We start from the raw sequence: 22,929 nt of genomic DNA, 5'->3' as shown, positions 1-22,929 counted from the left end.
CTGGCCGCTGAGCATGAGCGCCAGGAACTAAAATAGTGATGGGAACAAAGATTATGAAGACATTTAAAAGAAGAAAAGAGGTAGACGGACAGGTCTATCGATGGATCTACAGACGCATCCACCTGGTATAATTAGCCACTATCTCCGTTCCCCAGAGTGTTCCATTGACAGCTCCATTGTACGAAGGTATGGAAACCTCCACCGAGGCCGCGCTGGTTCATCTGCACAGTAAAGGATTGGGCTGTGCCTTTAAGTTCTTGGACCAAGCCTTATGGGAGCTGGGATTATCTGTGCTCCTGCATTAATGGAGCTGGAGGGCAGGCAAGGGACAGCTTTGTTGGTGAGTGACAGCGCTGATGTGACCATCGTCTCGCCGGGTACCTTATCGCCACCTGCCACCATGTCACCCTGTCCCTTCCGTCATGCTGTTCATGCTTTGGAAGACTGAGGAGAATGACAGCATCTTTATGCATTACCACCTAACCTGCTCCACTCTCTATAGGAACAATGGAACAATGGAACGGTACTGTCTGTTCTGTCCGAACAATTAGTTTGTGTACAGCTCATTCCATCCCCAGAAACTAGAAAGAAGTATAGATAACACAATATTAACACTTAATAATGAGACAACGGTGAAGAAGTCATGGCTACAGTAGTGGGGACTTTATAAAGAAAGCCATTGCAACTGGGACAGGTTATTGGATCACTGGGAAGAAGCCTGTGATGTAGACAAAGAAGTTGTGACACGTCCATCATCTCCTACTAATGCGACACCCAGAATACATTCACTGCGGTTTAATAGCTTCAGAGATTTTGACCAGAGCACTTTTTGCGATTCGGCACTGCGTCGCTTTAACTGACAATTGCGCGGTCGTGCGACGTTGCACCCAAACAAAATTGACGTCTTTTTTTTCCCCACAAATAGAGCTTTCTTTTGGTGGTATTTGATCGCCTCTGCGGTTTTTATTTTTTGCGCTATAAACAAAAAAGAGCGACAATTTTGAAAAAAAAGCAAAATTTTTTTTACTTTTTGCTGTAATAAATATCGCCCAAAAATATATAAAAAAACAAATTTTTTCCTCAGTTTAATAATATATAATATGTATTCTTCTACATATTTTTGGTAAAAAAAAAAAAATCGCAATAAGCGTATATTGATTGGTTTGCGCAAAAGTTATAGCGTCTACAAAATAGGGGATAGTTTTATGGCATTTTTATTATTATTATTTTTTTTGGCAGACACATCGGACACTTTTTGACACTATTTTGGGACCAGTGTCATTTATACAGCGATCAGTGGTATAAAAATGCATTGATTACTGTATAAATGACACTGGCAGGGAAGGGGTGAACACTAGGGGGCGATGAAGGGGTTAAGTGTGTCCTAGGGAGTGATTCTAACTGTGGGGGGGATGGGCTACAACTCACATGACAGCGATCACTGCTCCCGATGATAGGGAGCAGTAGATCTCTGTCATGTCACAAGGCAGAACAGGGAAATGCCTTGTTTACATAGACACTTCCCCGTTCTGCGGCTCCGTGGCACGATTGCCGGGAGACCGGCGCACATCGAGTCCACCGGTCCCGCGGGCACAGTCACGCTGTACGTGGCGGCCGTGCATGCCCACTAGCCCCGCCAATTAAACGGGACGTACAGGTACGCCCATTTGCCCACCGCTGCCATTTTGCCGACGTATATCGGCGTGCGGCGGTCGGCAAGTGGTTAAAGAAACAAAAAATAAATAAACAGACCATTAACCCTTGGATTGCCAGCACAGTTTTTGCATTTTTTTCGCACATGTTTAACCACTTAAGGATTGCACGCAATGTACTGCGGATGGGCGGCCAATACAGGCACAGTGACATACACTATATTACCAAAAATATTGTGACGCCTGTCTTTACACGAACATGAACTTTAAGGCCAAGTTCACCTTTGTTCACCTTTTTTTTTTCTAAACTCCAGCCCCCCTATGTACTAATATAGCATTTATGTACTTTTTTTTGCAAAAATATCAAAGCTTTCCATAAAATCTACAGACACTTACCTTACTGTCCTCCATCCATGTGTCCAAACTTATCCTTTGCTTCTGTCTTACTGCCTTACAGACTTTAGGTCATGACACAGGAAGGAGTTGACCAGCTGACCTCATTAGCACACACCCTGCATCATCCACCCTCCCACTCCCAGCTGCACGTTTTTTTTAAATGAAATGCAATCAATCAGTGATCACCCTTCTCACTAAATGCACAATATACAATCAGATTGCATAGTGTGTGGCCATCTTTATACAAGTAGATAGGAGGGAGTGGACAGAAACACTCAGCTGTCAAACCGGCCTCGCCCACCTCTCTCCCCGCATAGATTGCATTAAGATTAAAAAAAAAAAAAACTTCCGCCTTTACAACTCCTTTAAGTATATTTTTTACCTGAAAATTTGCGTTTGAGAAACGGCTGCAGAAATATCATGTGACATAAAAAAATAAAAAAATATATAAAAAAAATAAATAAAAAACAGCCACCATGTTATTCTCCAGAGTCCCTGCTTTCTGTAAATATACAATGTTTGGAGGTTCTAAGTACCCGTATTTATCAGCGTATAACACGCACATTAATTTAAAGAGGGAAGTTTCAGGAAAAAAACTTAAATTTTAACCACTTAAGGACCAGCCTCGTTTTGGAATTTAGGTGTTTACATGTTTAAAACAGTTTTTTTTGCTAGAAAATTACTTAGAACCCCCAAACATTATATATTGTTTTCTAACACCCTAGAGAATAAAATGGCAGTCATTGCAATACTTTTTTTCACACCGTATTTGCGCATCAGTCTAACAAGCGCCCTTTTTTTGGAAAAAAAATCACGTTTTTGAATAAAAAAATAAAACAGTAAAGTTGGCCCAATTTTTTTTTATATTGTGAAAGATAATGTTACGCCGAGTAAATTGATACCCAACATGTCACGCTTCAAAATTGCGCCCGCTCATGGAATGGCGTCAAACTTTTACCCTCAAAAATCTCCATAGGCAACGTTTAAAAAATTCTACAGGTTGCATGTTTTGTGTTACAGAGGAGGTCTAGGGCTAGAATTATTGCTCTCACTCTACCGATCGCGGGGATACCTCACATGTGTGGTTTGACCACTGTTTTCATATGCGGGCGCTACTCACGTATGCGTTTGCTTCTGCGCGCGAGCTCGTCGGGACAGGGGTTTTTTTTTTTTTTAATTTTTATTATTTATTATACATCATTTTATTTATTTTTACACTGTTTTAAAAAAAATTTAAATTGTGTCACTCTTATTCCTATTACAAGGAATGTAAACATCCCTTGTAATAGAAAAAAGCATGACAGGTCCTCTTAAATATGAGATCTGGGGTCAAAAAGTCCTCAGATCTCATATTTGGACTTAAATGCAATAAAAAAATAAAAGAAAAGTCATTTGAAAAAATGACATTGAAAAAATGTGGCTTTTAGACGTATGAGCGGAAGTGATGCTTTTGACGTCGCTTCCGCCCTGCAGTGTCATGGAGACGGGTGGGCACCATCTTCCCCTCACTCGTCTCCATGCACAGCCAGGAAAAGGACGGATCGCGGCGGGAGGGGGGGGGCCCTCTCCCGCCACCGATAAAAGTGATCTTGCGGCGAATCCACCGCAGAGACCACTTTTATCCTGTAGCCGACCACCGGGCGAAAAAGGGGATACCGGGGTTATGGCAGCTAGCTGCTGCCATAACAACGATATCCGCCCCCAAAGTAGGGACGTATATGTACATGCGGCGGTTGGCAAGTGGTTAGATAAGGAACTTTGAAGCAAAATAAGGGTCAGTGCCCATCTGCAGCCTCACAGGAGCCATAAATGCAGCCTCATCAGTCCACATCAATGCAGCCTCACCATTGCCATCAATGCAACAGCCTCACCATCGCCATCAATGCAGCAGCTTCACATCGCCATCAATGCAGCAGCCTCACCATTGCCATCAATGCAGCAGTTTCACCATTGCCATCAATGCAGCAGCCTCCCCATTGCCATCAATGCAGCAACCTCACCATTGCCATCAATGCAGCAGCCTCACCATTGCCTTCAATGCAGCAGCCTCACCATTGCCTTTAATGCAGCAGCCTCACCATTGCCTTCAATGCAGCAGTCTCACCATTGCCATCAATGCAGCAGCCTCACCATTGCCATCAATGCAGCAGCCTCACCATTGCCTTCAATGCAGCAGCCTCACCATTGCCTTCAATGCAGCAGCCTCACCATTGCCTTCAATGCAGCAGTTTCACCATTGCCTTCAATGCAGCAGCCTCACCATTGCCTTCAATGCAGCAGTCTCACCATTGCCATCAATGCAGCAGCCTCACCATTGCCATCAATGCAGCAGCCTCACCATTGCCTTCAATGCAGCAGCCTCACCATTGCCTTCAATGCAGCAGCCTCACCATTGCCTTCAATGCAGCAGTTTCACCATTGCCTTCAATGCAGCAGCCTCACCATTGCCTTCAATGCAGCAGCCTCACCATTGCCATCAATGCAGCAGCCTCACCATTGCCTTCAAAGCAGCAGCCTCACCATTGCCATCAGTGCAGCCTGATTGATGCCCGTCTGCAGCCTAGAGGGGACAAGGAGGGGGGCGGGACGAGCGCCGACAGATTACATACAGTGAGAATCTCCTATGAAAGATAGGACAGAGGTCCAATGGTGGCCCAGGAGACGGGACTTCCTATTACAGAGGCTGCCAAGTAAACGGGAGATTCTCACTGTATGTAATCTGACGGCGCTCGTCCCACCCCCCTCCCTGTCCCCTCCGCGTCAGCTAAAATTGAAGTATTGGCGTATAACATCCACACGCTATTTGCACCCGATTTTCATGGTGAAAAAGTAAGTGTTATACGCCAATAAATACAGTACACTCTTCTAGCACAAACTGCAAATTTTAACGTGTGCAAAAATTTTAAAAAAGATTGTCCTGGTAGGCAAGTGGTTAACGAGCAATTCCAAATCCAAAATTAGGTCAAGTTTCTACTGTACTGAATTCAGAGGGTCTGCCCAATATAAAAGCTGGGCTCCATGGTGGGCTTGCTGCCTATTAGTAACCTCGCTCTCCTACACCAATGTTCCCAGGAGAGGCCTCGGCGGGCTCAGAGGGAAGGTGCTGTTGGATCAAAAGGAAAGAAATGACAATCACTTTTCTCCGGTCTATTATAAAGATGAAGACACCGCCGGCTTCACATGTCTGCCAGAAGAAAATTAGAGTAATTCCTCAATTCAGGAGGTAGTTTGCTTCCAACTGAGCAAGCTAACATGTTAAACTCGTATATGTGACTGAAATGTTATTTAAGCAATTTATTCTTTTTCCAGAGCACTGCCAAGTTCCATTAATGTGGTATTAGGGCTGAAGTCAAGTTTGTCTTAAGCAATTTGATACGTGATAAAAAAAAAAAATTAAAATAAGAGCAAAAGGTTTCCAATTCACTCTACGTAGACCAAGCACTTCTGCAGCACCTCTACTCCTTGTTAACGTTCCTTTAAAAAAAAGAGAAGTCCTCCATCCTGACCATGTGCAATGTTACCCCCCATATTTAGGGTGTAATTTAAAATATGGACACAGTTTACAGTACCCCACCTCCAAACCAACCCTCCCCTTCACAATTATAGAACCTGGGGGTCCTTCAGTTAGTATTCATACACGGTATGTTCTCTAGAACAGTGGTCATCAACCCTGTCCTCAAGGCCCACCAACAGGCCAGGTTTGCAAGATAACTGAAATACAGGTGATATCATTTGCTGCTCAGTGATTGCAGTATTCTAGTCTGGATCTCCCCCAAGGTAATACATAAAACCTGGCCTGTTAGTGGGCCCCGAGGACAGGGTTGATGACCACTGATCTAGAACTTTTGCCTGCCCAAAAATCACTGATAATATATTTATATTTCTACGTTAGAAAACAGAGGTCCATAACAGGTTAGGCTGGGTTGAGGGAAAGTTCTATTTACTGGGATGCTTTCTTATAATGTATACTGTTTAACACTTTCAACTTGTGGGAGGGAGTAAGCCACTTAGTGGGTTAGGGCCCTTTAATGACTCCCTCTTGGCCTTCCAGCCCGCCTATGTCATACTACTCCCTCCTAACACCCATCAGAGGTGAGATTAGCTCTTATTGGGACCCAACCCATTATAGTCTGGCCACCATGGGCTACTTGCAACAGATTTCCAAGAGGGTCAGGTGATGGTATGTTGGTCTAACCCAACATATCTCTATAAACTTTGTAAAGAAAAGGCCAGTTTACTGTGGCCAGTGGGAGTAGAAATGACCTGATGTCAGTGGGAGTACACAGTTCCCCATCTTTGGTATTATGCAGTGTACACACGAGCGGACTTTTCGACCGGACTGGTCCGACAGACCGAGTCTGGCGGACAAGCCGATCGTGTGTGGGCTTCATCGGACCTTCAGCTGACTTTTTCTGTCGAAAGTCTGACGGACTTTAGATTTAGAACATGCTTCAAATCTTTACGTCGTAACTCCGCCGGACCCAGAAATCCGCTCGTCTGTATGCTAGTCCGACGGACAAAAACCCACGCTAGGGCAGCTATTGGCTACTGGCTATCAACTTCCTTATTTTAGTCCGGTCGTACGTCATCACGTACGAATCCGTCGGACTTTGATGTGATTGTGTGTAGGCAAGTCCGTTCATTAAAAAGTCAGTCGGAAGTCCGTCAAAAGTCCGTTGACAGTCCGTCGAAAAGTCCATCCGTGTGTACGCGGCTTAAGAGGCAGGAATAGTGCCCCGCCATTGGTGTCAGTGGGAGGAATAGTGTCCCATTATTAGTGTCAGTGAGAGGACTAGCGCCCCATCATTGGTGTCAGTAGGAGGAATAGAGTGGTAGGAACTATGGCCCACTGTTGCTGACAGTGGGGGGAATAATGCCCCAAGGACCAGAGATAAGAGCCACATGTGGCCCCTGGACCACGCTCCGGCGCAATCTATCACCCACTGTGTCTACCAGACACAGTGGATGACAGATCAGTGAATCGGCCCACTGTCGGTACCATATGATTGCTGTGACCAATCACAGTAGATCACATGACAATTGCACACAATGAATGGCTTAGATTCATGCCATTCATGGTATACTATTGTGTTGATCTCTGTGATTGGTCACAGTGATCACATGGTACAGCCAGGGCCAATCACAGCCCATCTGTATCATGTGATTAGCTGTGCCCAATCATAGAGGGTAAAAAAAAATAAAAATACCACCCACCTTCCCAGAGTAGTACAGTGTTATTATGGTAAAACTGTATTGCTCTGGTCACAGTATGTAAAAAAATGTAAAAATAAAGAAAAAAAAGGAAGAAAAAAAAAAATTAAAAAAAAAAAAATTATAATTCTTTTTTTTTTTACATTGGTAAGTCAGGGTCCCTGATCATAGCCACACTAGTCACATGATGATGCTGTACTGCACTTAGTGACAATATGTAAACAAAAAAACAAGAAAAGAAGAAGAAAATAAAATGTATTTCGTTTCTTAATTTTCGAAAAAATTGAGACAAAAAAAAAAAATGCCTCTTACAAAATACCCTGGACTGTCTCCAAAAAGGGGTCATTTGGGGGATATTTGTACTGTCCTGACATTTTCGAGCCTCAAGAAATAAGATAGTCCATCAGTACATCAGGACTGATCGATTTTCAGATATACATTATATACCATAATTTGTGGACTCTACAACTTTCCTACAGACTAAATAATTTACACTGATTTTGGTTATTTTCACCAAAGAAATGTAGCAGAATATATTTTGGACCAAATTTACGAAAAAAGATTATTTATTTGCAAAATTTTAAAACAGAAACTAATATTTTTTTTTTAAATTTTGCTTTTTTTCCCGTTTATTTAGCAAAAAAAAAAAATAAAAAAACAGGTGGTGATTAAATACCACTGAAAGAAAGCTCTCTTTGTGTAAAAAAAAAAATTGAATCAATTTCATATGGGTACAGTGTTGCATGACGGCGCAATGGTCATTCAAAGTTGTGACAGCGCTGAAGGCTAAAAATTAGCCAGGGCAGGTCGGGGGCGACGGTGCCCGGTATCAAAGTGGTTAAATTAATAAAAAACGATGCCCACTTTTGCATTCATTTCAATACAGCCCTCGAATTTACCGTTCACCCTACTTATATCACATTGTAATTTTGTCTGATATTGTTTCTTGAAAATAAAAAAATGCATCAAAAAAAAAATTGGAGCGGTTGCCATTTTTTGTTTAAGTTTTAACTAGACATTCCCAAAAAACTTCCTTTTACATGGAAAAAGAAACAACAGAACAAAGTTTGCATTCTCCACTTGTATGCAGTAATTCTTCGAACGCCCACGAATGCCGGAGACTTGAGAAGTTAGGTACCCAATTGTGACATCCTCCCCGCCTCCCGTCTCCACCATACCGGAGGTCAGTAATCTCCGTGCACACAGGCCTGCTTGCCGCTGGCTCTCACACCAATCAGTGCCGAGCAGACGGAGAGCTGTGTGTTTGTTAAGCTGATAATATCTATTTAATTTACTGCACAAGGCTGCTCAGCGCCCGGCTGTGCTCTTCGCTCTGATTCTACCAAGGCAAATACACAGCCACATGGGGGACAAACACTGCAGAGCTCGTTCTACGTCAACAACTAGACTGGCCACCAACCTGCATTCCATGTTCTTTTATCGCAACACCATCCACCTAGTCATTTCATTCTTCTACAACCAGCTGCTTCGTTCTGATTGAAGGGCTGAGGTATAGATAATCTATACAGGTTGCAGAAGTGGCCACTTAAAGTGGAACTCAAGGTATGGCTTTTATTGCGTAGTTACATTGATCCAGCTTGAACCAAAATAAGTATATACAGTATGATACTAAAAAGTATTGGGACGCCTGCCTTTACACGCACATGAACTTTAATGTCTCCCAGCATTAGTCCGTAGGGTTCAATATTGAGTTGGCCCACCCTTTGCAGCTATAACAGCTTCAACTCTTCTGGGAAGGCCGTCCACAAGGTTTAGGAGCGTGTCTATGGGAATGTTTGACCATTCTTCCAGAAGGGCATTTGTGGGGTCTGGCATTTGAGAAGGCCTTGCTCACAGTTTCTGCTCCAGTTCAGCCCAAAGGTGTTCTATCAGGTTGAGGTCGGGACTCGGTGCAGGCCAGTCAAGTTCCTCCACCCCAAACTCATTCACCCATGTCTTTTATAGACCTTGATTTGTACACTGGTGTGCAGTCATGTTGAAACAGGAAGGGACCATCCCCAAACTGTTCCCACAAAGTTAGGAGAATGAAATTCTCCAAAATGCCTTGGTATGCTGACGCCTTAGGTGTTCCCTTCACTGAACTAAGGGGCCAACCCCTGAAAAACAACCCCACACCATAATCCCCCCTCCACCAAATGATTTCGACCAGTGTACAAAGCAAGGTCCATAAAGACATGGATGAGCGAGTTTGGGGTGGAGGAACTTGACTGGCCTCCACAGAGATCTGACCTCAACCTGATAGAACACCTTGGGGATGAATTAGGGCGGAGACTGCGGGCCAGACCTTCTCGTCCAACATCAGTGCCTGACCTCACAAATGCGCTTCTGGAAGGATGGTCAAACATTCCCATAGACACACTCCTAAACCTTGTGGACGGCCTCCCCAGAAGAGTTGAAGCTGTTATAGATGCAAAGGGTGGGCTAACTCAATATTGAACCCTACGGACTAAGACTGGGATGCCATTAAAATTTATGTGCATGTAAAGGCAGGCGCCCCAATACTTTTGATTATATAGTGTATATTCTATATCTAATGGATTGCTGTAAAAGCAAAAAAAAAATTGCTGTAGTAGTCAGAGCAGCTACAGTGATTGCCACGGTCTTTTAAATCCTGTGTCTAAGCAGCTGCCCTTCTGTATGGTGACCACAAGGTTTTGCTGGCTTGGCACTGCTGCCATTCACAGAATGCCTTGTATTTTTATCAATGAATACCCCGGGGGTTAATTTTAGAAAGTCTAATTAGTTACATTGTTTTATGCTTATTAAAGTGGACCATTACCTCATCATCTGGGTGGTTCATTGTGTGCTGGCGCCCATGGTCACTCTTCTATGAATATCATATCGACTTTGTAGGAGAGATAGACTTACCTTTCAAACATCAACGTCATAAACATCTACACAACTTTATGAGCTGCTTTTTTTGTGGTTTTGTTGTTCACCTCAGTTGACAGCGTCAGCTGCAGAAGGTTTGGATTTCTGTTCCCATGGCCGGTGTGGGCAGTGCCTTGGCATACAGACTGTTGGGTTTTTCATTTGAGCGATTTTGCAAGTGCATACAAGCCTTTCTTCAAGCACATTACAAAGATTTTACATGTGCATTCAAGCTTCAGGACAGTTCTTACCGGCTAAAAAATGCCTGAAATAATGGGACCAAAAACGGAAGTAGCTCATGTAGCTTTTGGAGCTTCAGAAGTTGAATTACAGGCTTCTCAGCACTCCTATGTGAACAGTCACCATTTAAACACATGTAGGATGTTAAGGAATTTTGGAACCTTGGGCTCTGTTCACAAAGTGAATGCTACTAAAATACCGCATAAGCTATTTTATGAAGTGATGTGGTATTTTAGTAGTGAAAGCTAGCGTTAATTTTAATGCCGGTGAATAGCTGGCTGTTAATAAGCGGGTGGCCGCAGTGTCCTTAACAACCGGTAAACTGCTGGTTGTTAAGGAGTGGGCGTCCACCGCGTCCCTAACAATCATGACTCATCTGCTGTCAGCAGAGTTCCCCTAAAACAGTGCGGGGCCTCCTTCCCCAATCCCTCCCAGGCCCCTTATCTGAGCATACAGCCGACACGCGTTTTGTTTACATTCTGCTGCCAGCAGGGAACCCCACTGACAGCAGATGAGTCATGGTTGTTAAGGAGAGGGTGGACACTGTGTCCCTAGCAACCAGCTAGTTACTGGTTGCTAAGGATGCGGGTGGCTGCCGTCTCCTCAACAATCAGCTAAAATGAAACCTTAACTACTGCATGCCTGGACCATTACTTATTTACGACAGGCATCTAATTATTTATTTTTTCCAGATGTTTTTTTTTATAAACATAGACAAAAAAGACAGAAAAAGAACTAACACAATAAAGTTTATAAAACCTACAACAATAAGAAAAACAAAAAACCCTGCCGTTCATACAAACAATGTAGATGGACCTATGTCTAAGCAGGCCTGTCCCTAACTCGAACCCAAACTCATATGGTCTAGGCATAGTGACCAGATTGAGTGAAACCTCTTAGGTGAAAAATAAATGTCTCGCATAAGAAATGCACTTGTTCAAATAAAAAATCCAGCTAGATATGGTCGGAAAGTGTGGCGAAGCCAACCTAAGGGCAATTTGTCCACTTTGGTGGCTTAAGCAATGAACGATCAACATGGCCCAATAAACATATAAGAGGATCCACTTGAAGGCTCACATCTAAAATCCTGTTAAGTGCACCCACAATCTCCGCCCAATACCTCTGGAGCTTTGGGCAATGCCACAATAGGTGTATCAGAGATCCAGAATTACCACATCTAGGGCAAGCCGAATAGCACACAGAAATTCAAGGGTTCTATCAGTGGCGGCTAGTGCTCCATCGTTCGGGGGGGACAGCAGACAGACCTGACAACAGACCCCCCCTCCCGTCGCTCCAGCCCGCCAGCCCACCACCCCACACTAACCCCCACCCCCCGTCGCTCAAGCTCACCACCGCACACCATTGACAGCACCGCCCACCCTCGACCCAACAGGCCCCCATCACCCCCAAACTTGCCGGTCACGGCTGCGGCGGCTTCCCCCCTCCATCTCCTCTGTGTCCCGGCCGACGCTTCTCCCGGCCAATGGGGTCTTCGGACTACCGGCCAATTGGGTCTTAGGACTCACGTCCAATGGGGTCTCAGGACCCACTTCCTGATTGGCCAGGAGGAGAAACAGGAAGACATTAGCATGTATTTATTCACTAATGTCACACAACAGGGTGGGCTCAGTGCTCTGCACCCTGGACCCACCCTTTTTGAAGCCAATTAGAGCCTCAGGCTTTAATCATGTGCTTCTAAAAAAAAAAAAAAATCTATAGAAATCCATGCATCCGGCACCCTGCATGTAGATTAGGGGGCTGGACGCATGGATCGGGGGGGCAGTGCGCCCCTAATGAGCAGCCGCTACTGGGTTTTATACACCCTATGCAATATAAAAAAATTGGGTTGGCCTATTTACTTTATTGGCTTAACTTTAAAGCAGTTTTATGCAGTATTTTCTGAGCACTTTTGCTTTTAAAGGTGAATACTGCACAAAGAGATAGTGATAGTGAAAAATGCTCAGATGTGAATGGGGCCTTACAGCAAGGGGCATACGATTTCCATTAAAATGAAACCCCCTGACTTGTATTCTAAATCATACTAGGTTAGGTAAAGAGCAATAAAACAGGGCAGTAACCTATAACAACCTGCCTTTCATCTTTTCACCTACCCGTCCATCCAGCCAGGCAGTGACAGTGACCGGTGACGGGGTCGCATCCCTCGGCATGGCTGCAGTCACAGTGTTCAGCACAGTTCAGGCCATACATCTCCTCCTAGGGGAAAAAAAAGAAGAAGGACCCGGGTCAGCGGACACATAAAGGAACTCCGATAAATGAAGGAAGTCATTGGTATGGATAAAATAAAGTCATATTTATTACCGGGCATAGTTGTTCGCAGATGTCTCCCATCCAGCCTGCAGCGCACATACAGCTACCATTTACAGTGTTACAAGAAGCATCGTTCAAACAGTGACAGGTCTGATTGCAGCTCAATCCCCAAGTGCCGCTTGAACAAGGAATGGAGCAATCTGTCCCTTGCCAACCTGTATAGAAAGGAAAGGATTCATATATCATCTCTGATTTTCCATAACATACAAATACTCTCATGCCCCGTACACACGGTCAGATTTTCCGATGGAAAATGTGTGATAGGACCTTGTTGTCGGAAATTCCGACCGTGTGTGGGCTCCATCGGACATTTTCCATCGGATTTTCCGACACACAAAGTTTGAGAGCAGGCTATAAAATTTTCCGACAACAAAATCCGTTGTCGGAAATTCCGATCGTGTGTACACAAATCCGACGCACAAAGTGCCACGCATGCTCAGAATAAATAAAGAGATGAAAGCTATTGGCCACTGCCCCGTTTATAGTCCCGACGTACGTGTTTTACGTCACCGCGTTCAGAACGATCGGATTTTCCGACAACTTTGTGTGACCGTGTGTATGCAAGACAAGTTTGAGCCAACATCCGTCGGAAAAAATCCTAGGATTTTGTTGTCGGAATGTCCGAACAAAGTCCGACCGTGTGTACGGGGCATTACATGGTGCACAGAACTCCTGCAGATGTTATGCTTTCTTTAGTTACCTGAATGATCTAAACCAGGGGTCTCCAAACGTTCTAAACCAAGGACCAGTTTACTGTCTGTCCTTCAAACTTTAGGGGGGCTGGACTGTGAGAGTAGAAAATGGCCTGGCGTCAGTGGGATTAAACAATGCCCCATGATTGGTAGTAGGGAAAGTAATAGTGCCCCATTGCTGGTGTCAGCGGGAGAAATAGTGCCCCATCGTTGGGGTCAGTCAGAGGAATAGTGCCCCATCATGGGGTCAGTGGGAGGAATAGTGTTCCATCATTGGGGTCAGTGGGAGGAATAGTGTTCCATCATTGGTGCCAGTGGGAGGAATGGTGCCCCATCATTGGTGCCAGTGGGAGCAATAGTGCCCCATCATTGGTGTCAGTGGGAGGAATAGTGCTCCATTGTTGGTGTTAGTGGGAGGAATAGTGCCCCATCGTTGGTGCCAGTGGCAGGAATAGTGCCCCATCATTGGTGCCAGTGGGAAGAATAGTGCCCCATCGTTGGTGCCAGTGGGAGGAATGGTGCTCCATCGTTGGTGTCAGTGGGAGGAATAGTGCCCCATCGTTGGTGTCAGTGGGAGGAATAGTGCTCCATCGTTGGTTTCAGTGGGAGGAATAGTGCCCCATCATTGGTGCCAGTGGGAAGAATAGTGCCCCATCATTGGTGCCAGTGGGAGGAATGGTGCTCCATCGTTGGTGTCAGTGGTAGGAATAGTGCCCCATCGTTGGTGTTAGTGATAGGAATGGTGTCACATCGTTGGTCTCAGTTGTTTGCCCCACAGCAGATAAGTCCTTGCACAGGACCAGCCATGCACTGAAACAACCACTACCAGAGTGATCTCCACTTCTGGGTCACATGCCCGACCTGCTGCCCCGCTAGACTTTAACACAGTTTCACTCATTTGGCAGAGGAGCCATTCAGGAAACACATTAAATTTTCCAAATGAATGCAAAGCTTTCTCTGATTGGTTGAGGTGGAGACTGTGATGTCACTGCTCCACTTCTCTACTTGGTCCAATCAGAGAATGCTTTGCATCAATTGAGAAAATGCAAAGTATTCTCTGAATGGCGCCTGTGCCAAGTGGCCGACCTCCTGTGTTCACAATGTAGTAGAGCAGCCTCTCGGCACGAGACCCCAGAGGCAAGTGGAAGTTAGTGGAGATCACTGGAGTAGTGGCGTCTACTACAGTGATTTCCAGCCTCCAGAGCACGGCTAGGCATCCTTTGAGAGACGAAGATCTACCTGGACAACATTAAAGCGGAGTTCCACACAAAAATGGAACTTCCGCTTTTCGGAACCCTCCCCCCCTCCGGTGTCACATTTGGCACCTTTCAGGGGGGAGGGGGGTGCAGATACCTGTCAAAGACAGGTATTTACACTCACTCCCGGCATAGACTCCCATGGGAGTCTACGCCTCTTCCCGTCCCCACCGCGCTGTCTCTTGGGAAACACACAGCTCCCAGGAGATAGCGGGGACCAGTTACGACGCGCAGCGCGACTCGCGCATGTGCAGTAGGGAACCGGGAAGTGAAGCCGCAACGCTTCACTTCCTGATTCCCTCACCTAGGATGGCGGCGGCAGCTGCCGAGAGTCGAGCGATTTATCGGCGTCGGCTGCCGACATCGCTGGACCCTGGGACAGGGACAAGTGCAGTATTTGTAGCTGCTGGCTTTTAATATTTTTTTTTTGGGTGGACTCCCTCTTTAAAGAGATCAAAGATCAGTGGGGTGCAGCAAACCCCCCCCCCCCCTAACAATTAACTAGCAAGCCCCCAATAAAAAGACAGTATGAAGAAAACCTAGAAAAATCTACTAAAACTAATGTCACTATAAAAATATAAACTTACCCTAAGTTAGCTTCAGTGAGAAACTCGCCATTCACTCTCATTCACATTTTTTAATGTCTGGGGAGTTGGTCACCCCCACAAGTCTGATGCTGGAGTTCATTAAGAAAGCAGAACATCTGGTACTGCAGGCTGATTATCTTGACTAGTTTCAGGTCTGGCTATCAGCTCTGATTTCTGTCCAGTGTAAGTAGTATGTACGGCAGTGTATAGAAGTCAGCGGTAGTTAGAGCAGTGTACAGGGGTTAGTAGTATGTAGGGCAGTGTACAGAGGTCATTAGGATGTAGGGCAGTGTACAGAGGTCAGTAGTATGTAGAGCAGTGTACAGAGGTCAGTAGTATGTAGGGCAGTGTACAGAGGTCAGTAGTATGTAGGGCAGTGTACAGAGGTCAGTAGTATGTAGGGTAGTGTACAGAGGTCAGTAGTATGTAGGGCAGTGTACAGAGGTCAGTAGTATGTAGGGCAGTGTACAGAGGTCAGTAGTATGTAGGGCAGTGTACAGAGGTCAGTAGTATGTAGGGTAGTGTACAGAGGTCAGTAGTATGTAGGGCAGTGTACAGAGGTCAGTAGTATGTAGGGCAGTGTACAGAGGTCAGTAGTATGTAGGGCAGTGTACAGGGGTCAGTAGTATGTAGGGCAGTGTACAGAGGTCAGTAGTATGTAGGGCAGTGTACAGAGGTCAGTAGGATGCAAAGCAGTGTATAGAGGTCATTAGGATGTAGGGCAGTGTACAGAGGTCAGTAGCATGTAGGAAAGCATACAGAGGTCAGTAGTATGTAGAGCAGTGTACAGATGTCAGTAGTATGTAGGGCAGTGTATAGAGGTCAGTAGTATGTAGAGCAGTGTACAGAGGTCAGTAGTATGTAGGGCAGTGTATAGAGGTCAGTAGTATGTAGGGCATTGTACAGAGGTCAGTAGTATGTAGAGCAGTGTACAGAGGTCAGTAGTATGTAGGACAGTGTACAGAGATCAGTAGTATGTAGGGCAGTGTATAGAGGTCAGTAGTATGTAGGGCATTGTACAGAGGTCAGTAGTATGTAGAGCAGTGTACAGAGGTCAGTAGTATGTAGGGCAGTGTACAGAGGTCAGTAGTATGTAGAGCAGTGTACAGAGGTCAGTAGGATGTAGAGCAGTGTACAGAGGTCAGTAGTATGTAGAGCAGTGTACAGAGGTCAGTAGTATGTAGGGCAGTGTACAGAGGTCAGTAGTATGTAGAGCAGTGTACAGAGGTCAGTAGTATGTAGGGCAGTGTACAGAGGTGAGCAGTGTACAGAGGTCAGTAGTATGTAGGGCAGTGTACAGAGGTCAGTAGTATGTAGGACAGTGTATAGAGGTCAGTAGGATGTAGGGCAGTGTACAGAGGTCAGTAGTATGTAGGGCAGTGTACAGAGGTCAGTAGTAGGTAGGGCAGTGTACAGAGGTCAGTAGGATGTAGAGCAGTGTATAGAGCTCAGTAGGATGTAGGGCAGTGTACAGAGGTCAGTAGTATGTAGGGCAGTGTACAGAGATCAGTAGTATGTAGGGCAGTGTACAGAGGTCAGTAGTATGTAGAGCAGTGTACAGAGGTCAGTAGGATGTAGAGCAGTGTATAGAGCTCAGTAGGATGTCGGGCAGTGTACAGAGGTCAGTAGGATGTAGGACAGTGTACAGAGGTCAGTAGGATGTAGAGCAGTGTACAGAGGTCAGTAGTATGTAGGGCAGTGTACAGAGGTCAGTAGTATGTAGAGCAGTGTACAGAGGTCAGTAGCATGTAGGGCAGTGTACAGAGATCAGTAGTATGTAGGGCAGTGTACAGAGGTCAGTAGCTTGTGGGGCAGTGTACAGAGGTCAGTAGTATGTAGAGCAGTGTACAGAGGTCATTAGGGTGTAGAGCAGTGTACAGAGGTCATTAGGGTGTAGAGCAGTGTACAGAGGTCAGTAGCATGTAGGAAAGCATACAGAGGTCAGTAGTATGTAGAGCAGTGTACAGAGGTCAGTAGCATGTAGGAAAGCATACAGAGGTCAGTAGTATGTAGAGCAGTGTACAGAGGTCAGTAGCATGTAGGAAAGCATACAGAGATCAGTAGCATGTAGAGCAGTGTACAGAGGTCAGTAGCATGTAGGGCAGTGTACAGAGGTCAGTAGGATGTAGAGCAGTGTACAGAGGTCAGTAGCATGTAGGAAAGCATACAGAGGTCAGTAGTATGTAGAGCAGTGTACAGAGGTCAGTAGCATGTAGGGCAGTGTACAGAGGTCAGTAGCATGTAGGAAAGCATACAGAGATCAGTAGCATGTAGAGCAGTGTACAGAGGTCAGTAGCATGTAGGGCAGTGTACAGAGGTCAGTAGGATGTAGAGCAGTGTACAGAGGTCAGTAGCATGTAGGAAAGCATACAGAGGTCAGTAGTATGTAGAGCAGTGTACAGAGGTCAGTAGCATGTAGGAAAGCATACAGAGGTCAGTAGTATGTAGGACAGTGTACAGAGGTCAGGAGAATGTAGGGCAGTGTACAGAGGTCAGTAGTATGTAGGGCAGTGTACAGAGGTCAGTAGTAGGTAGGGCAGTGTACAGAGGTCAGTAGTATGTAGAGCAGTGTACAGAGGTCAGTAGTATGTAGGGCAGTGTACAGAGGTCAGTAGTAGGTAGGGCAGTGTACAGAGGTCAGTAGTAGGTAGGGCAGTGTACAGAGGTCAGTAGTAGGTAGGGCAGTGTACAGAGGTCAGTAGGATGTAGGGCAGTGTACAGAGGTCAGTAGTATGTAGGGCAGTGTACAGAGGTTGGTAGTAGGTAGGACAGTGTACAGAGGTCAGTAGTATGTAGAGCAGTGTACAGAGGTCAGTAGTATGTAGGGCAGTGTACAGAGGTTGGTAGTAGGTAGGACAGTGTACAGAGGTCAGTAGGATGTCGGGCAGTGTACAGAGGTCAGTAGTATGTAGGGCAGTGTACAGAGGTCAGTAGTATGTAGGGCAGTGTACAGAGGTCAGTAGTATGTAGGGCAGTGTACAGAGGTCAGTAGTATGTAGGGCAGTGTACAGAGGTCAGTATTATGTAGGGCAGTGTACAGAGGTTGGTAGTAGGTAGGACAGTGTACAGAGGTCAGTAGGATGTCGGGCAGTGTACAGAGGTCAGTAGGATGTAGGGCAGTGTACAGAGGTCAGTAGTATGTAGGGCAGTGTACAGGGGTCAGTAGTATGTAGGGCAGTGTACAGAGGTCAGTAGTATGTAGGGCAGTGTACAGAGGTCAGTAGGATGTAGAGCAGTGTACAGAGGTCAGTAGGATGTAGAGCAGTGTACAGAGGTCAGTAGGATGTAGAGCAGTGTACAGAGGTCAGTAGCTTGTGGGGCAGTGTACAGAGATCAGTAGCATGTAGGGCAGTGTACAGAGGTCAGTAGGATGTAGAGCAGTGTACAGAGGTCAGTAGGATGTAGGGCAGTGTACAGAGGTCAGTAGGATGTAGAGCAGTGTACAGAGGTCATTAGCTTGTGGGGCAGTGTACAGAGGTCAGTAGGATGTAGAGCAGTGTACAGAGATCAGTAGTATGTAGAGCAGTGTACAGAGGTCAGTAGGATGTAGAGCAGTGTACAGAGGTCAGTAGCTTGTGGGGCAGTGTACAGAGGTCAGTAGTATGTAGGGCAGTGTACAGAGGTCAGTAGGATGTAGAGCAGTGTACAGAGGTCAGTAGGATGTAGAGCAGTGTACAGGGGTCAGTAGGATGTAGAGCAGTGAACAGATGCCAGTAGCATGTAGTGCAGTGTACAGGGGTCAGTAGTATGTAGAGCAGTGTACAGAGGTCAGTAGCATGTAGGGCAGTGTACAGAGGTCAGTAGTATGTAGAGCAGTGTACAGAGGTCAGTAGGATGTAGGGCAGTGTACAGAGGTCGGTAGTATGTAGAGCAGTGTACAGAGGTCGGTAGTATGTAGAGCAGTGTACAGAGGTCAGTAGTATGTAGGGCAGTGTACAGAGGTCAGTAGTATGTAGGGCAGTGTACAGAGATCAGTAGTATGTAGGGCAGTGTACAGAGGTCAGTAGGATGTAGGGCAGTTTACAGAGGTCAGTAGGATGTAGGGCAGTGTACAGAGATCAGTAGTATGTAGGGCAGTGTACAGAGATCAGTAGGATGTAGGGCAGTTTACAGAGGTCAGTAGGATGTAGGGCAGTGTACAGAGGTCAGTAGGATGTAGGGCAGTGTACAGAGGTCAGTAGCATGTAGGGGGAGCCAACAGATGTCAGTAGCATGCAGGGTAGTGTACAAAGGTCAGTAGCATGTAGGCAGCATACAGGGGTCAGTAGAATGTAGGTCAGTGTACAAAGGTCAGTAGCATAGAGGGCAGGGTACAGAGGTCACTAGTATGTAGAACTGGGGTCAGGAGGGCAAGGTATAGGTGGGTCATAAGGGCACAGTACTGGGAAATCAAAAGCAGGAGGGTCGGGAGGGCATGGTACTGGGGTGTAACATTGCCTGGAGTGCCAAGAGGGCATGGTACTGGGGGGGGGGGGGATGGGACAGAAGGATATGGTATTGTGGGGGATCAGGAGGGCTAGGATATCAGGAGGGCATGATACTGGAGGGTCAGGAGGGCACGGTACTGGGGAATCAGGAGGGCTGGGGTGTCAGGAGGGCATGGTGCTGGGTGTCAGGAGGGAATAGTGCTGGACAGTCAGGAGGGCATGATGCTGGGGGTCAGGAGGGCATGATGCTGGGGGTCAGGAGGGCATGGTGCTGGGGGTCAGGAGGGCATGGTGCTGGAGGTCAGGAGGGCATGGTGCTGGAGGTCAGGAGGGCATGGTGCTGGGGGGTCAGGAGGGCATGGTTCTGGAGGTCAGGAGGGCATGGTGCTGGGGGGTCAGGAGGCCATGGTGCTGGGGGTCAGGAGGCCATGGTGCTGGGGGGTCAGGAGGGCATGGTGCTGGGGGTCAGGGGGCATGGTTCTGGAGGTCAGGAGGGCATGGTGCTGGGGGGTCAGGAGGGCATGGTGCTGGGGGGTCAGGAGGCCATGGTGCTGGGGGTCAGGAGGGCATGGTGCTGGGGGTCAGGAGGGCATGGTTCTGGAGGTCAGGAGGGCATGGTGCTGGGGGGTCAGGAGGGCATGGTGCTGGGGGGTCAGGAGGCCATGGTGCTGGGGGTCAGGAGGGCATGGTGCTGGGGGGTCAGGAGGCCATGGTGCCGGGGGGGTCAGGAGGGCATGGTGGTGGGGGGTCAGGAGGGCATGGTGCTGGGTGGTCAGGAGGGCATGGTGCTGGAGGTCAGGAGGGCATGGTGCTGGAGGTCAGGAGGGCATGGTGCTTGGGGGTCAGGAGGCCATGGTGCTTGGGGGTCAGGAGGGCATGATGCTGGGGGTCAGTAGGGCATGGTGCTGGGGGGGTCAGTAGGGCATGGTGCTGGGGGTCAGGAGGGCATGGTGCTGGAGGTCAGGAGGGCATGGTGCTGGAGGTCAGGAGGGCATAGTGCTGGGGGGTCAGGAGGGCATGGTGCTGGGGGGTCAGGAGGGCATGGTGCCGTCGGGGTCGGGGAGCCGTTTTGCACCTTCACCCTGAGCGCTAGATGACCTTGTCCCCACACTGGGTACACACAGGTACATGTTTACATTGGTCCAAGTTGGACCAATGTAACTATCAGTGTAAATATGTAACTATTTAAAAATGACCATATCTAAACTTCAGCTTTAATGCTGAACTCCAGGCACTGCAGTGATTTCAAGCTTCCACGGGGATCCCAATGTACCAATTTAAAAATGACCATAATGAAGCTTCAGCTAAAGAAAAAATAATCTGGAGTTCCGGTTCATAAAGAAGTAGATTATTGATAACATGGGTCACCTAGTTACAGCTAAGAATTCTGTTCCATTATTTGGTACAATGCCTGTTTTAATTATACTATGCACTCTGTCATGTTACATCAATAAAATAGTAAAAGGTAGTTCTTCTATTAAAAGGGATCCTCCACTTCCAATGACCGATGAACATAATGGGTAAGATGATGCTGCAACTAATATTACATTATGGAGGCAGTTAGAGGACAAGTTAAATGTGTAATCAGCAGAGATGTCAATCTGACCCCGTCCCCTCCGTGTAATATCTCGCTGCTCTTGCACGGAGCGCAGACTCTTTTCTTGAATAAACTGAATGCTCAGTTAATTAACTAGAAAAAAAAAATGCTTTTACATCAATTACGTGGGCCCAGGTTTTATTCAATAAAAAGGTCAGTGCTAAGTGCAGCCGCAGACAACTATTATGTGAATGGTATGGGTCACATCGATGATAGACAGCCAATTGCTGAGCTCTATTACCTTCCCTGCACATACAAGACCCGTCCACCGGGGAGCAGGCTGCACCGTTTTTGCAGTTGCACACCGACGAGCAGTCAGTTCCATACGTTCCGGAAGGACACGTGGCTGAACAGTCTGATCCCTGCAAATAGAACATAAGACGGTAATTTGACAGGGGTCAGCAATCTCACGTTCACACTATACTACCAATGGAGGAGAGCTTGGCAGGGTATTCTACAAAGAATGACAGGTGCGGCGTTCCCGTGTAGGGCAGCCCATTCATTTCAATGGATGAGGAAAGTGGAAAGCTAGCGCTGGACCTGTAGGGTTATCTTACTGGTATTGTTAACTTAAAGTGATACTAAAGGATCGTTTTTTATTTTTTTGCAAATAACAAACATGTCATACTTACCCCCACTGTGCAGCTTGTTTTGCACAGAGTGGCCCCGAACATCCATTTCCGGGGTCCTTCAGCGGCTCTTCCCCGCATTAGGTAACCCTCTTGGGAGCGCTCATGAGTCCAGCATTCGGCGTCCATAGAGGCCGAATGCAGGACTCGGCCCCGCCACCCGGCGCCCGCGTCATTGGATTTGATTGACAGCAGCAGGAGCCAATGGTTGTGCTGCTATCAATCTGTCCAATCAAGAGCCGAGAACCCGTGGAGAGAAGGACAGCGGGAACGCGCTGATGGAAATTCGGGGCTCAGGTAAGTAAAACAGGGGGGCTAGGAGGCCGGTGACTGCCAGGTGTTTTTTCACCCTAATGCATAGGATGCATTAAGGTGAAAAAACACGTACCCTTACAACCCCTTTAAGGCAGAGGTCTCCAAATTGCGTCTCGAGGGCCAGATGTGGCCCTTTGCCTGCCTTTATCCAGCCCTTGGGGCACTATGCCTCCCACTGACACCAACAACGGGGCATAGTCCCTATCACTAACACCAATAGTGCACTATTCCTACCAATGATACCAATAAGACACTATTCCTCCCACTGAAACCAATGATGGGACACTATTCCTCCCACTGACACCAATGATGGGACACTATTCCTCCCACTGATACCAATGATGGGACACTATTCCTCCCACTGACACCAATGATGGGACACTATTCCTCCCACTGACACCAATGATGGGACACTATTCCTCTCACTGACACCAATGATGGGACACTATTCCTCCCACTGACACCAATGATGGGACACTATTCCTCCCACTGACACCAATGATGGGACACTATTCCTCCCACTGACACCAATGATGGGACACTATTCCTCCCACTGACACCAATGATGGGACACTATTCCTCCCACTGACACCAATGATGGGACACTATTCCTCTCACTGACACCAATGATGGGACACTATTCCTCCCACTGACACCAATGATGGGACACTATTCCTCCCACTGATACCAATGATGGGACACTATTC

General features: G+C 46.7%; 1 protein-coding gene across 5 annotated transcripts in view; it reads right to left on the bottom strand.

Annotated features, from left to right (window-relative positions):
• The window catches only part of MEGF11 (multiple EGF like domains 11), an 838,162-nt gene that overhangs the window by 197,513 nt on the left and 617,720 nt on the right, over positions 1–22,929 (bottom strand). For all 5 annotated transcript variants that reach the window (XM_073618306.1, XM_073618307.1, XM_073618309.1 and 2 more), the window contains exons 11-13: positions 21,520–21,640; positions 12,711–12,874; positions 12,503–12,605 (exon numbers count right to left, since the gene is read on the bottom strand). In XM_073618306.1, the coding sequence (XP_073474407.1) occupies positions 12,503–12,605; positions 12,711–12,874; positions 21,520–21,640 (388 nt within the window). The remainder of the gene's footprint in view (positions 1–12,502; positions 12,606–12,710; positions 12,875–21,519; positions 21,641–22,929) is intronic.

This window comes from Aquarana catesbeiana, linkage group LG03 (assembly GCF_042186555.1).
Source record: "Aquarana catesbeiana isolate 2022-GZ linkage group LG03, ASM4218655v1, whole genome shotgun sequence".
NCBI lineage: Eukaryota > Metazoa > Chordata > Amphibia > Anura > Ranidae > Aquarana > Aquarana catesbeiana.
This window is presented reverse-complemented; position numbering and strand designations above follow the sequence as displayed.